Source organism: Malus sylvestris, chromosome 6 (genome assembly GCF_916048215.2).
Source record: "Malus sylvestris chromosome 6, drMalSylv7.2, whole genome shotgun sequence".
NCBI lineage: Eukaryota > Viridiplantae > Streptophyta > Magnoliopsida > Rosales > Rosaceae > Malus > Malus sylvestris.
This window is the reverse complement of record NC_062265.1, coordinates 26711762-26727330: the sequence shown is the minus strand read 5'-3', so window position 1 is coordinate 26727330 and position 15569 is coordinate 26711762. Positions and strand designations below refer to the sequence as shown.

General features: G+C 34.8%; 2 protein-coding genes and 1 non-coding gene across 3 annotated transcripts; 2 read left to right on the top strand and 1 right to left on the bottom strand.

Annotated features, from left to right (window-relative positions):
- Positions 1 to 527: 527 nt before the first annotated feature.
- Positions 528 to 1787, top strand: LOC126625169 (CASP-like protein 1F2). Its single transcript, XM_050294252.1, has 3 exons — positions 528 to 852; positions 959 to 1082; positions 1363 to 1787. Exons 1-3 carry the CDS (start codon positions 653 to 655, stop codon positions 1582 to 1584), a joined length of 546 nt encoding a protein of 181 aa, XP_050150209.1. The 5' UTR covers positions 528 to 652; the 3' UTR covers positions 1585 to 1787.
- A 461-nt stretch (positions 1788 to 2248) lies between these two features.
- On the top strand, positions 2249 to 2356 carry LOC126627547 (U6 spliceosomal RNA). Its single transcript, XR_007625043.1, has one exon. It is a non-coding gene; the product is annotated as a U6 spliceosomal RNA (small nuclear RNA).
- A 2879-nt stretch (positions 2357 to 5235) lies between these two features.
- On the bottom strand, positions 5236 to 7501 carry LOC126625165 (U-box domain-containing protein 11-like). Its single transcript, XM_050294246.1, has one exon. The coding sequence runs from the start codon at positions 7194 to 7196 to the stop codon at positions 5532 to 5534; it is 1665 nt and encodes a 554-aa protein (XP_050150203.1). The 5' UTR covers positions 7197 to 7501; the 3' UTR covers positions 5236 to 5531.
- Between the last annotated feature and the right edge of the window lie 8068 nt (positions 7502 to 15569).

Sequence of the window (15569 nt, the reverse complement as noted above, 5' to 3'; positions counted from 1 at the left end):
AACTGACAAACTTTTCTGAACTTCTCAATGCTCTAGGAGCATCATCACTCACTCGGGTAATTGAGTTAAATTAACTCGGTAATAATAAAAACTAAGTCGTAAATTTAGGTATAGTCAAGTTGGTTAGAGTAATATATTTTACCATTTGATTTTAAGTTTGAATCTCTCTCCCTCCGTACCTTAAATGAAATTAATATAATTATCTTATCGTTTGTAAAAAAAAAATCAAACTAAATAACCTTAAGCAAATATTAAACCAAATTTCAAAAGAATCGTTGGGTTTAAGTTTATCAATGTAATTGTCAAAGAATAGTTTAAATGGTTAAGAACGTTTATTCTTTCGCCAGAAGTCCTGTGCTCGAATCTTTTTTTTTTTCTTAATATCCTTGCATTTAAAATAAGAAAAACCATGTAATTGCCCATGCCAAAATTCTGCAAATGAGATAAAATGGAAACCCAAAAATTTAATTTGCGGTTGAGTCGACAAGTCACACCAACACCTTAACTCTCCACTCTCGAAAGATTCCTATCACCATTTTCTTGTATAAATGCTCCTCTTATCTCCACACACTACTCAATATCTGCCCCTTATCGTTTCCCTTCAGCTCTTATTTTCTGTTCCTTGTTTTCTGCAACCCAAGAACTTTTCACCATGGCCAGCACAGACTCCAAGTTCCAGCAAAACCCACCTCTGAAAACCCAAAAGATTTTTCTTGGAGTCCAAATCTTCATGAGAACTGTCACAATGACTGCTACATTGGCTGCAACATGGGTGATGGTCACCAACAAGCAAAGCAGTCAGATTATTGGCATAGAATTTGATGCTCGATATTATTATTCACCTACCTTCAAGTAAGATGAAAGATAAAACCAATTTTATTTTGCCCCCGAAAAGTAAAAATAATTTTTTTCTCATTTTGTTTAATTAATTTTTCATACATATTATGTATTTTTGCAGGTTCTTTGCTTATGCAAATGCTGTTGTGAGTGCCTTCTGCTTGCTTTCCTTGTTCCTCCTTTTCCTTATCCATCGCCATGGCTCGAATCCTACCAACTACTTCATCTTGTTCCTACACGATTTGGTATGCCAACTCGGTTTTTATTTTCCACCCATAATTTTCCTTATTACCAATATTTATTGGTCTAGCCGAGTTCTCTGCGTTTTTTTTTTCTTTCAAAAAGAGGTCTCAAGTTTGAATCTTTTGGTTCAGACCGCAATATCTTGTCCCTACACAATTTGGTATGCCAGCTCGGCTTTACAAGCATAAAATTACTGTATATCAACGAACTATTAGTCTAGCAGGGTTTTCTCCTTTTTTTTTTAAAGATGTCTCAAGTTCGAATCTTTCTTTCGTCTGACAGGTAATGCTGTGTTTGCTGATGGCTGGATGCTCAGCTGCAACTGCAATAGGGTACGTGGGGCAATATGGGAATAGCCACTCGGGCTGGGCGCCAATTTGTGATCACTTTGGGAAGTTCTGCAAAAGAGGGACTGATTCTGTGGTTCTCTCTTACTTGTCTCTCGTTTTCTTGCTCATGCTCACCATCAGCTCTGCAACCAAGTCGAGAAAGATTCAGGTTTAGATCTTCTAATTAAGTTGTTGTTGTTGTAAAAGAAGTTGAGCGTGATGGACGTAGTTGCAATGTGATATATAAGAAAATGTTGAGCTAGAGCCGTCCCAATGCAAACTGAGGCCTATGAAGAGAGTTTAATGAGGCACTCCTAATTTAATATCTTAACTTAATTAATACATTTTTTTAATAAATTAGTGAGACTATATATCAAACCTTCTAATTCATTTTACCATCTAGGTTATGAAAAAAATATGAGGTTTGTTTCAAACTGAGGACTATGGTACATGTCTTTGGTCGCCTCGCCTTTGGGACAACTCTGGTTGAACTTGAGTCCTCTTTTTATCTAACCCTCTCCGCTAACACGGGTTTATCAAAAACACTTCCTTCGTGACTTCTAGAGTTGAATCAGTTGGTAAATACAATATTCATCAGTTTAACCAAAATTTGAATTCTCTATTTCATAAATTAGAGTAATTTAAAATATCATCTTAATATAAATAAAAACAAAGATGGGTTAGTTTTAAAAGTATGTATGGAATCAATCAAATTTGTAAATTGCACATAAACGATAATATCATGAGTGCTGTTTCGAGGACACGGAGGTGAGCTAACAGTCCCACCTCGGCCAAAAGACTTCTTTCATTAGGCTTTATATAGCACTCACCTGCAAGTAAGTTTTTTCCTTCGGGGCTATCCGATAAAATTGGAACGATACAGAGAAGATTAGCATAGTCCTTGTGCATGGATGACACGCATAAATCGAGAAATTGTCTAAATGTTTTTTTCCTTTCTGAGTTTCGATCTTCTTTTCCTTCAACTATTATTGCATCTGGTGTTTATACGTGCAGTGTTTTTCTTCTTTTCTATAGTTTAATTCATGTGTCTCATATTTTCAAGTTTTGTTCTTTTTCTTTTGACTATTATTGCATATGATACTTAACAGTTTATATTTCTTCTTTCTATAGTTTAATTCAAAAGTGTTTCTGTTAATGTTAACAAAGGGAATACACTAGTTAAGTACTAAAGAAATATATTTGGATTTAACTGTAGAATTCATTTTTTGAATTTACTTCGTATTAACATTACCAAATCTTATAATTCTCATTTGGAACTAGCTACAATAAGAGCTCGTTTTGAAAATACTTATTTTTTAAAAGTCACTTATGGTCAGAAGCATTTCTAGTATTTGGAGTACACCAATTTTTTAAGAGAAATTCAAGTGCCCACTAAACAAAGACTCGATGTGCTCCATGAAAGAAGCATGCAACATATGCTACTTACAAGAAACACTTTTACAGAAAAATGCAAATGGCACCTAAAAATGCAATTGAAGTGCTCTATTCATGAAGCCACAACAAGTGATACTTTCATAATGCACTTGATTTTCAACCGAGAAACACGTTGACCTTTTTCTACCAAAACACTACTAGAAACGTTTTTGGTGATTTGAAAGCACAAAACAACAACTATTAAGCCTTATTTTGTTAAGTGAGTCAGCTATATGAATACTAGAACATTACTATGCTCGATTTTAGCACCATGTCTTTTGTTAATTTATAGTACTTCATTTAATTATTTTAAAAGTACTTCCAGACGGATGTTAAATGATTGGCATTTGGTAGGGTGTCCTCTAGATTTTTCAGGGGACTATTAAGGGGATTGCTCTTATCATTAACAAAGTATATTTATCCATTTGGAACACAGAGCGGAATACACATATTGATACATATGGGCCGCAACATCTATACCGCAACCCAAACTCCATTAATATCGGCAATGTCTATCAACTCCCTTCCCTTATCTTTCAGCTCAGCAAACAGTACCCTGCGTTTTTCTTTTTCTTGATAAATAAAATACATTTAAGAGAAAAGATAATACAAACAAGCATAAAAAAGATGCAGCAACCAAGCCAACAACGCTGCACCAAAGCAGTAATAACAAACACTAATTATTCTTGGAGATATTCCATTTTTTGTAAAATAAACTCTCAGCAGAATGGACGATTTTTAAAGAACTCAACCTAAGTCTAATAATGGACTCAATTGAGTTGAGAACCACCATAGCGGGTTGACACGAGTTCTTGAATTTACGATTGTTCTGCTCTTCCATGCATAATTCATAGTAGCTACAAGACAAAACTTCAACACTATCGATGATAAAGATTTTCCCTTCCAACAGTTAGCAGCCCACATGACAAAAAAAAGCCAAACAGGCCTTAGCCAAGGAACACTACACTTGAACAACACCGGAAACCAAATACCATAAGAAAAAGGACAATAAGAAAAAGGGGTGGCAATGGGACATTGTAGTACCAAAGTAGATGATGCAAATCAAAGCATATCTCTTACAATTTACGTAAGTTAAGTCAATTAGTTAAGTTAATATTCATGTCATTTCACGCTATTAGAATACTGTTTGTCAAAAATAATTAAGAAAAAGCCACATAGAAGTATCTTGTTTTGGATTAAGTGAGAATATTACATCTTTTCATCACTAAAAATCACACTTCGACCTTATTTCTTCCAAAGATTCCATTAGAGAGTATAATAATAATAATAATAATAAGAAGAAGGTGAAGAATTTAAAGATGGGCCACCAAAACCCACTAGCTGTCTTATTTCATTTCCAATTAGGAACAATCCAACAAAGCAAACAGAATCATAGTCATTTTCTTTCCAAATTAGTTCATTCCGACTGTGTATTACACTTAACGGGTTTTAATAGTTATCCATTGGGTTGATTTGCCACCTGGAATTGCGTGTGTGTGTATTAATATATATATGGCAAATAATGGTTAGGAGATTTGCCAACACAGGAGTGCAAAATTGGGCAACCGATAGAACAAAAGCACATGCTCCATCAACAAAGCCACATGATTCTTAACCACAAAACTTTAAACCATCAAATTAGCTGAAAGAATTGAGATTATAACTTGTACGGCAATCTGATGAACGCTACTCAATTACAAAATCAGTCCCGAGAGATAATCTTAGCTATCTACGGTTGTATATCTTCTCGTATCTATCTACTTGTCACGCCAGAAAGATAGACACGACGGAATATACAACCCATTATATAGATAGACTGTCTACAACGTGCAGCCAAGAGCCAAACAGATTTGACACTTGCAAAAGACGAGAGATGAGTGCAGAAGATGATTAGGGTGATAATGGGTAATGGGGCATACCAGATTACAAGAAGCTGGCATTACAGGGGAGGAACATAATAGAGACAGTAATGCAAATAATCCAGTAATAGGGTCCTAGCACATGGTTCTGGCCCCACTCTTGTTTTATCATATAATTATCAATTGTCCTCCAGGTCCAAAACTTTCATCAAATTAATCAAGGATTAGGTAAACAGGGACCTAACTGCAAATTTCTTCATTTTCATGAATTGACCAATACTCAGAAATTTGACAAGAGAAAACTTTACTCTCCGCCGCTTCACGTTTTTGTATAATGTTTCAAAATATTGATACAAAAATTAACATTAAACTATGAGATAACACAGAAAATTCAACCTTACAAATCGTTGGTAGGTAATGATTTTCGCACTTCGGTTTTCCCTTCTGACTTCTCCCTTTTTCTTTTATCCCTCGATCTATACAAGGCTCAATCTTTACTAACTATGGTTGGCTAGATTGTTAAGTCAATGAAGTCGCAAAAAGTTTACTACACATGTATGAACTCGCAATCAGGCAGCAACATCAATCATTGGCCTTTTGTTGAGAAAACAAAGAACTCTTATCCAGTTAGGTCACCCAAACTAGATACAGTGAAGCTAATTTAAGTTTTCTAGCATGAATGAACAGCAATGATAAACATGGTTGGAAAAAAGACAGGAAAAACAAAGCCAAAACTATAAGTAATCACAAGTTTTGTACATACAGATGAATGAATCATCTTCGTGTACCTCTATACTCCGAAATTCGGCATTCGTCAAGTCTTCCATCGTCAAGATCTGGCAAAAACACCCCAAATCTTACCCCGACCGAGGCTTTCCAAGAGCTTCTTAGACCCCTCTACTTCCATGTCGACGAGTTTCTGTAAATGTAGACGCGCACCGGCAGCAATCATTTGCTTCCTACACTTGTTTGAATGTGCAAGCGCTGCCAATAAGGCAACAGGGTATTTCTTATCCAGATTCTGAATTGATGGGTCCAAAAGCTGAACTGAACTCACAATTCCACCCTCGTGTTTCTTAAAAATCTTTCGATTACCAGCGTATAAAATCAATGCTGACAAGGCCTTCGCAGCCGATTCTTTCTCCTCAACGGCTTTACCATCCAACATTTTGATTAATGGGTCAATGCAGCCACACTCACCCATCTCCTTTCGAGTTTTTGAGCAAAACCCGAGTTCATAAGCAGCCTTAGCTGCTGCAATTCTCACTCCTAACACACCACAACTCAACACCCCAACAAGCCTAGCTACAAACCCGTCAGAAACAAGCACTTCAGCAATCGGAGAACACGAAGCTAAGTGCCTCAAGAACTCGACCGCAACCTCGAGGTTTCGATTGTTATTGTTCCAGCCAGAGTCCCAGAAATTCTTCAAACACTCAATCCCACCTTCCCTAACAACCAAAAGCTTCAAACTTTCACTCCCAGAAACAAAATGACACAAACACCCAATCGCATTCTCTTGAGCCAAAGCCGTCCCGGAACTCGCAAGCCCCAAAAGCACACCAACCCCATTTTCCTCCAAGAAATTCTCTTGATTCTCGGCAAACCCAGCCAACTTTCTCAGCACACCTGCCGCCGAAGCCTGCGAGCCGGGCGTGCCACCCTGGCAAATGTCCAAGAGCGACGAAACCCCACCTCTAGACCCAATTGCCCTCGCGTTCTCCTTCGAAAAGCTCAGAGCTTGAAGTGCCAAACAAGCCTTTTCCTTCGCGAACCCACTTCCCGAATCTAGCACCCGCATCAGGTGATTCAACAGCGACAAACCCTCCGCAATCAAGACGTGCTTGCTGCTCTCCACCATCGACACTATCGATATCGCGAAAACGGCGTTTTCCTTGGTTTCGATTGAGCTCGAATCGAGTAACCGCACGAGCAACGGAATGATCCCCTGTGCCACGGCGATCATCACGTGCTTGTCGTCCCCCTGCAGAAGCCCTAAAAGCGCCTCCATCGCCGAGTTCCTCGACTCCGCGCTTCCTATTTGGAGCCTAGTCACCAGGTTCCGGCATTCGGCCCGGACCGTCTCCCTCTTGGAGGAGCTGCTGACGGACGAGACAGCGGAGTCCAGGAGGACGCCGCTCTTGATCAAAATCTCAGCGTCGGCGACGTGGCGGTCGAGGCGGGCCAGGATCGAGTCGACGTCGCTCTGGGTGCGGAGCTTGCCGGCGGAGAGATTGGCGGTCTGGCATTTGAGGGAGAGCGAAACGGCGTCGCTGAGGGTTTGAGAGACGGAGAGGAGGAGGTGGAGGGAGAGGGGGTGGGAGGTGGAGGTTGGGAGGTCGGCAAAGTCGACGAGCTGGGCCCGGAGCTCCGAGAGCTTGTCCCGGATTAAGGCCCATTTACCTTTGAAAGTTTGGATGAGTGGGATTTGGTCGTAGAGTGAAGAGATGAGCTGGGTCGACGATGCGATTGGATCGTTTTCTGGTTCTTTCATGGCTTCTGCTGGCTCTCTGTACAGTGATAAAGTGAGGAGAGAGAGAGAGAGAGTTTGGGGGTTTGCTTTTTAGGGTTTGCAGAGGAGAGAGACGAGTGAGAGAGAGAGGGAAATGTTGGAGTAAATGACGACGAGCAGGGGAGGTGGTCGCGAAGGAGAAGAAATTGTGGAGGGTGACGTGGAATTTGACTGGCGGCTTCGGCGCACACGCAACTGCCGCGAGTGGTCTCGCGCGCCTTTAACGGACTCGGATTAGGCTACCGTATTTTAAGTTACAAGATGTAAACATTTTATCTAACATTTTATTAAAATAAAACTTTTATTTTATTTTATTTTATCAAAAACATCGAATAAATTACAACAATATATTCACTTACTTGCGTGTTCGCTAAAAGAAAACTTTTGAATATCTAACATTAGTTTGTTCATACATGTTAATGACGTCATAAACATTCTACTGAATTTTTCATTTTATAAACTTAATTTATCGACAACAGTTATTATTATCCACGACTACATAAATCACTATATAGAGTTAAGTAAAAAGAATTAGATGTAATTTGTATTGACGTCAATCTTCACGCAAAGCCTTTGTAATGTAAAACTAAAGTTGTCTATATAATTTCACTGAACTAAAAATTATTTTGCTTAACTTTTCAATGACATGTTGGCATAATTATAATTAGAGAGACTTTGGATGCGGTCCTTAATTATGAATATTCTTTGATTGAAACCTTGTTGATTTTTAATTTTTTATCGAGGTCCCTGACATTAATGTGATAATTTATTTCTTTGTACGTTACTATATTTTTTAAATTATAAATTATAAATTTTATTTGTTTATATAAATGAGATTTTAAATATAAAAAACATAATTTGTGGGATTAAAAATATAAATATACTATTGAGTGTGTGTATACATGGGTACATTCATCAAAATTAACCAAAAAATTTATTGTATCAAAACATGGGTACATTCTTCAAAAAAAAAAAAATTAGGCTTAATAACATTAGTAAATTTCTTCGATTAAACTTGACATGAATACATTTTAAAATCAAAGAAAAAAGAATGTACTCATATAAGTTTAAAAATGGATTAGAAAAAAATTGAATAGATTTTATATGAAAAAAAAGGTACATTTTACATATAACAAATTGGTATATTTAAGAATGAGTACATTTTAAGATTAAAAAGTTTTACATGAATGGGTACATATAATTAGCAAGGGTACATTTAGCAAAATAAAAAGTACAAATAAAAAAAATATATGGGTGCAAATACAAATAAACTTTAAAAAATATGGGCACAAAAAGAAATTAATATATGGGTACAAATTAAAACTGAAAAGAAAATTGGTACAAGTTAAAAAAGAATTATAAATTAAAAATGGGTACAAACTAAAACTAAAAATATATGATAAAAAATTTAGTCATAAATATAAATATACTAATTGTAACATTTTTAACATTAAATGAATATATTTAGAAATAAAAAAATATTTTATTATTAAAATAATTAATGATGTTATTAATACCCAATGATCTTGATCAAAAATTGAAAATGAATAAGATTTTAATCAATGAAGTAGTAAAATGAAGGATGAAAACCTAATTTCTCTTTATAATTATTTTGCTCAACCTTTCGTAGTGTTGTTAATTGAAAAAAATAGATAAAATTATACTTTAATCCTAAACTATGAATCTACATGCATACAATTGTAATTTTATAAACTTGTGAAAATAAAGCCAAACCCTAAATAAAGAATTTGATTAAATTTTGCCCAATATATATAGTATTTACTAGAGTGGAGCCAACCAAGGTAACGTGGAGGGAAACGCTGACGCGGTCCGCGCCGTTTGGTTTACTACCACGTGCAACACACGTAGATACAAGGCACGTGAAGAAGCAACTAGCCCTCGTAGCAGGTTCGACTGAAAAATAAGATTATAATACTCGGGACTTGAGCCAAATTACGGTCCCACCTTCTTTTCAGTTATACCCCTATTTTATTAGATCATATTATTTAGGTGGTGTAATCCACGCATACCTCTTTTTTATTTTGATTATTTGTATAACGAATGAATTGAAAAAATTAAAACATTAATAAGTGACGTATAAAAATAAAAAATGAATATGTGAATAATACAATCTCATATGTAATATATTCAAATAAGTATAGGCATTCACATGACAAAATTTAGTTTTTAATATATATTTGGTCTAGGCTGAAATAGCTCAGGCCTTCAAAGTTTAAAGCTCTTAAAAAATCTAACTCAAGAAAAAAAAGTAGTTAATAATAACTAGCCACTGAGCACTTTTATGCCCTAATCTCTTCCAACTCATGTTTAGAATATCAGTACTCGAAATATCAATATGTAAATTTATAGAAATATCGATAGATATATTAATATAGAGATCAGTTATCTTCGATGAAAATTTGCTATAAAAACATGGGCATTTAAAATGAAACTTTAAAGAATATCATATGCCAGTTTATAGATATTTAATCGATGTCCTTATTACCTCTGAAGGAATATCATATGCCTGTTTATAGATATTTAATGAATTTTATTTGCTAGCAAAAAAAAATAATAATAATAATAAATAAAATTTCTACCCCTAACCCTTGCCCTCGTCAATTGACTTGCTTTTTAAAGTTTTAGTGACAGGTAGGAAAGCGAAAGGTCCCAAGTCTCCTGGTCTTTCCGGGAACTCGGAATCTCCAGTTGTCTCTCACCGTTATCGTCACAGCCGCTTCTGGACCGTTGGATTGGATTACGAGTCGGAGTCAATGCTGGGCTTGGCTAATGGGATTGCGCCGTGACGGGAGAGGTTGACGAGTTGCTTGGACATTAAGCATGTGACTTTTTGCCGGGATAGTCTGACCATATATATATATGTACGTGTTTATGACTCTGGAAAGTAAAAGCACCGCGTCTACCTCACTGGATATTTAAGGAAAAAAAGCGACTGAAAGATACTTTTACCAGTACCAGGAGTTTTTCGTTAAAGTTATTTTGTTTATAGGAAAACTAAAGAAAATGGCTTGAAAACTTTGAGTTTTAACGATAAGGACAAAATAAAGGGTAAAGTGAATAGTATCACGATTGACTTTTTAGTGTAAAAATGTGGTTTTTCGTTAAAGTGAACAGTACCGGGAGCTTTTCGTTAAAGTTCCCTTTGTTTATTGGTTATATTTTGGTAATTAACCATTTATTTATTATTGCCCTTTTATTTATGAACTTTATTTAAATTGAGGGGGAAATTGCAATGAAATTATTGGAATTGTTTAGTTAAGGAGACGTTTTCATTTTTACTTTATTGAAAATTAAAAGTAGCTATAGCACAAGATTGCAAGTTTTCAAAATAAATAAATAAATAAATAAAGCTGAAAACAAAATAATTATTAAACAAATATTAAGTTTTTGTTTTGTTTTGATAAGACGATAGCATTAGTGGTTAGATGTTAGATTAGGAAGCCGAAGGGTTCGAATCCACGTCGGAATGTAAAAGCGCAACTTATTTCCATCACAATGGAAAATGGTCACTTGCAACAAATGTTAAGTTTATTAGTGTGTGCTCTATCTGTTTTACTCAAATTTTATTCTTTTTGTTTTCATTTTTTTTCTTCTTTTTTAAAAAGAGGGACAACTTGTGGCAAACCAGGGTTATCCACCCCTTTATGGCTTTCAGAGGTAATGAGAATTTTCACCCTCCCCATGGTCACAATCAATCAGACTCACCAAACTCGGAGTATCGAACCCATGACCTTCTACATTTTTTATTTATTGGGGAGTTGCAGTCCGTGTCCCACTTGTTTTCATAAAAAAAAATTCATAAAAATATTACACTAAAATATATCTTCAGCAATCTTGATTTTAAAATTCAATTATGATTTATAGCTAAGCAAGAATAATTTTTTTTTTAAATATAGAAAAGATATAAAGAAAATCTTTCACGAATCCTTAAACTGTAGATCAAATTTTTATAAAATTACATTGAAAAAATCATTAAATCAAACTCTTAGGTTCGATTCTGGCCAAATGCGAATTTGAACCATATTATTGCGAGTTAATTGTAAAGTTTAACTCACTCTCTTATCCTTTTAATATAAATAAGAGTAAATTGTAGCAATGATCCCTCAACTAAAAATCCATTACTGTTGGTCCCTCAACTTATCAAAATGTGTAGCTATAATCATTTTCATCAATTTCATCAAAATTTTGTCAAAATAAGTTATGTTGGAATGACCATTTATACAATTAGGGTCCCTCAACTCATCAAAGTGTGTAATTATGGTCATTTTCGTCAACTACGTCAAAATTTTTGTCAAAACGAGCTATGTTGGAATGACCATTTATACAATTAGGGTCCCTCAACTCATCAAAGTGTGTAATTATGGTCATTTTCGTCAACTACGTCAAAATTTTTGTCAAAACGAGCTATGTTGGAATGATCATTGTTACAATTGGGTTAAAGTTAATGGATCATTTCTCCAGTTGAATTAAAGTTGAGGGACCAATGGTAATGAATTTTTAATTGAGGGACCATAACTACACGTTTTGATGAGTTAAATGATCAATGGTAATGAATTTTTAGTTGAGGGACCATTGCTCTAATTGAGTTAAAGTTAAGGGACCATAGCTATAATTTACTCATAAATAATATCATTTGTTCAAAAAAAAAAAACACACACACACACAAAAGTGATCATATAATTATAATTAAAAATCAAGCTCGTCCCGTTTACTGCCACAATCCATATTCACTTCACAGTAAACATAATTAAAAGTATAACCACGAATACTAATTTCCAAATGAATAGCCCATAAAGTCCCAACAAAATATAAATACGAACAAATTAACTTCATTTCCACCATTCCATGTCAACTGGAAGTTAAGGACCACCATTTCACTAAGGAGTAGGATTATCTTCTCTCCAAATTTCGTTTCTTTATAATTTTCTTCTATTTGAACGGTCACGATTAAGTTACGTCAATATTTTGTATCGTCTTCTTTATAGAGTGAGAAAGAAAAATATGAAAGTAAGAGGAAGGGGGAGGAGAGGAGAAGAAATTCAGAAAATTCTACTCCTTCGTGAAACTTTGGGGATTATTGGTCAATTATTTTTTTATTTATTATTATTGGTCAATTATCTACCCCAATATTAATAATCGAAAATGTGATTGTTTGAGATTTTGTTTTCCCTTTTTATACGTAAAATTTGTAATTAATTTTTTCATGCAAACCAATATGCATTAGAAATAAGAATCGTGGTCCAATCACCTCCATTTACACGGCAAGAATTCTAGATGCTTATTGTTTTTAACTAATATATTTTTTGTTTCCTCGCATTTTTATTTAAATATATTACCATCTTAAAGCACTGGCAAGACAAGATTAGTAGTGCATGGAAGTTTAAAGAGGAGTTGTTTTATGGAAACTTAATTAGTAGTCAAGTACACGTACGTAACCATTAATATTAATTGGTGCTAGCTGCAATAACATAACCTTATTTATCATGAATGTTGAATGAAATCTCGATCATGTTGATGTTGGCATCATGCACTAAAATAGCAACTACAAATAAAAAATTATGATGCCTTCCATTTGATGATATTTAATATAAAATATGTAATATGGAAAAATGCTAAGAAGACTTTTAAAGTGGGGCTTCATGCCATCTCATTTTTTTGCACAATGTTTTATAATGAGAATTGTGCTAAAAACATGAGGTGGCGAAAAGTTCTTAAAGAGTCACACTTTGCGAGAGTCTCCTTAACATTTTTCTATATTATTTTCTTTTTCTTTTCTTTTCTTTTTGAGAAATGCTAGAAGACTCGTTCAAAAGCGAGACTTTTCTTGGTCTCTTTGTCATCTCAAATTTTTTGCATAATATTTTATAAATATTGACATAAAAATCAACGTTAAAATGTGAGGTTGCGGAGAATCCACAAAAAATCCAAATTTGAGAGTCTCCTTAGAATTTCTCCATGTTTTATCATAAATTTTATTATTTTCATTATTTTTTTGGGTCAAATGGAGAAAAATGATTAGTATTCATATTCTTGATAAAGTCAATGATTAGCATCAATAATTACGTTACCATGTATGCCAATAAAGTCAAACCCATGCAACCTTCCTTTCCACCCAAAATAAATGAAAAACTCATGCAATCGATTATATTCTCCTATATCTCTTCATTTTATGTCCACTCTCCCAATTTGCACCGTCAACTAATTTTAAAATATTTTTTTGTCTTAGTAGAAGCGACAATTTTACTCTAAAGTTTAATTAAGGGATAAATTTTTTAATACAAACAATAATACAAGTGTAATTTACATTACATAAAGAAATGAGAGTTTAAACTCAAACCGCAATAAGTTGAAGGAAAATACCTTAATTAACCACCAAAATAACTCATTACTTACACTGGAGAAATGAAAACAATCTCTTAGCTAGTCATATATAACAAGTTGCTATGATATGATATCTTTGCTAGCAATCAAGAGCTCAAAATTTATAATAAAAGTCAGGGGGTACTATTTGTAGCTTTTCAATGTGAGAAACAGCAATCTTGGCAGCTCTGCAAGCCCTCCACTCAATGTTGATATGGCTTGATTTGGTTCAATATGCATGGGAGAGGTTGATTTTTTGCTTAGTTGCTTGTTTGTGTAGGGATTTTTTCGCACTCGTTTGTTAGTCTTCTGCGCTCTTTTAACGGGCATACATAGATGATTAAAATAGAGAAGTGAGAAAATCGCTACCTTGTATAAATTTTATGTTTTTCTTTGTTTTGACGTTTCATTGCGAATTTTGCTTGAATATATTGGGTCAACTTCATCCCAGTTTTACTGAGGGAAAAAACCTCATTTTTCATGTCGAATCGGTAAATATTAAGATGCATTGTGAAAAAGAATAACCAATTTATTGCCTATATAATTTTCCACCATGTTATAAAACTTAATCCACATAGATCAATTACTATACCTAAGGTGGTAGAGGAAATTAGATGAACAAAAATGTCATTTTAACCATCTATTTGTACCATATGTCTAACAGAAATGGACATGATGAGACAAATAAATGCTCAATGTAGCACTACTCATATCTCAACAGGAAAAAAAAAAATTCTTGTTTTGGGAAGAGGATATATATTAGTTGTGATCAAGATTCTCCTCTACGACCGACGTAATGCAAGTTGAACTTAGATGAATTCTATCTATCTGCCCCCCGCCGTAAAGGCTGTAAATCCCGAAGATATCCAAGTGTGATCTTCATGCTATCACGTGATGCTATTATTTTAAGTATGAAAGAATATATTTTTATCTATAAATGAATGGTTTCATTACTAATAACATCGAGGTTTTGTGTGATAAAATGCAACACATGTCGGGTTGTGCAAGTGGTTGCGACAATATCGATATAATTAGTAACGGCCGATGGCCCAACTTTGAAATATTGACATTGTATTAGAGCAACTTCCTTTCGAATACCAACTAGACTTGACCCCAACTGGACTGTTCCAATCGTGAAAAGACCGTAACCTAACCATGACTTAACATGACTTGATGATGAGTCTTTTGTTACTTGAAAAACAAGAGGTTACTAATGTGGAATTCATTGCATGTATCGCCCATTAAAAACGTGGTTAAATATAACTCCAAATCTTTTATGATAAAACACAATGAAGGTAAACTCTAATTATCCAAGCAATCCGTACGAGAATGCATTTTCCCTAACATTTAATTTGCTTCCGAAAAATTGTTTGTATATCATCTCAAGCCATGAAGCCGGCCGGTCTACCAAGAAGAATCAAATCAATCCAAAACACATCCACCATTCCACGGGCACAAGTATTCTTTGTAATTGCCCTCGAGAAGAACCCAAAACCAAATAAAGTTGAAGCAAGTGAAGCGATGGGACTTGTTGCTTTTTTGAGTAACAAGCTTGGAATATTATTGTAAACAGAATTTGGTGATTAAGTTGGATGGTTTTACCATTATTTTCCTCTTTTGTTGGGTGGGAATATGACATGGCGGTTGAGATCTTACTATCATACAGCAGGTGAGGAACTTTGGAATAAGCGAGCTCACGAAGGGATCATAAAAGAAGGTCAAGGAGAGTCGTGTCACCTCATACCATAAATCCTATCAGATCTTATCTTTAAGGATGCCGGATGTGATTTATCAATCAAGGTCAAAACAATTTTGTTTGCAGTCCTTTTTGTAGTTAGGAGAATGTCAATGAGGAAATTGGAAATAGATTGGGTTGGATGGCTCACTGCCAACCAAGAAATATATGATCCTCCATTTATATTAGGAGAAGGTTGAGAAGAGTTGAAGATGAAGACGAAGACTGTAACCACCTCA

Coding starts and splice junctions, on each gene's coding strand:
- LOC126625169 (XM_050294252.1), top strand. CDS start 653: ATGGCCAGCACAGACTCCAAGTTCCAGCAAAACCCACCTCTGAAAACC. Junction 853..958: donor TATTATTCACCTACCTTCAA/GTAAGATGAAAG, acceptor GTATTTTTGCAG/GTTCTTTGCTTATGCAAATG. Junction 1,083..1,362: donor TCTTGTTCCTACACGATTTG/GTATGCCAACTC, acceptor TTCGTCTGACAG/GTAATGCTGTGTTTGCTGAT.
- LOC126625165 (XM_050294246.1), bottom strand. CDS start 7,196: ATGAAAGAACCAGAAAACGATCCAATCGCATCGTCGACCCAGCTCATC.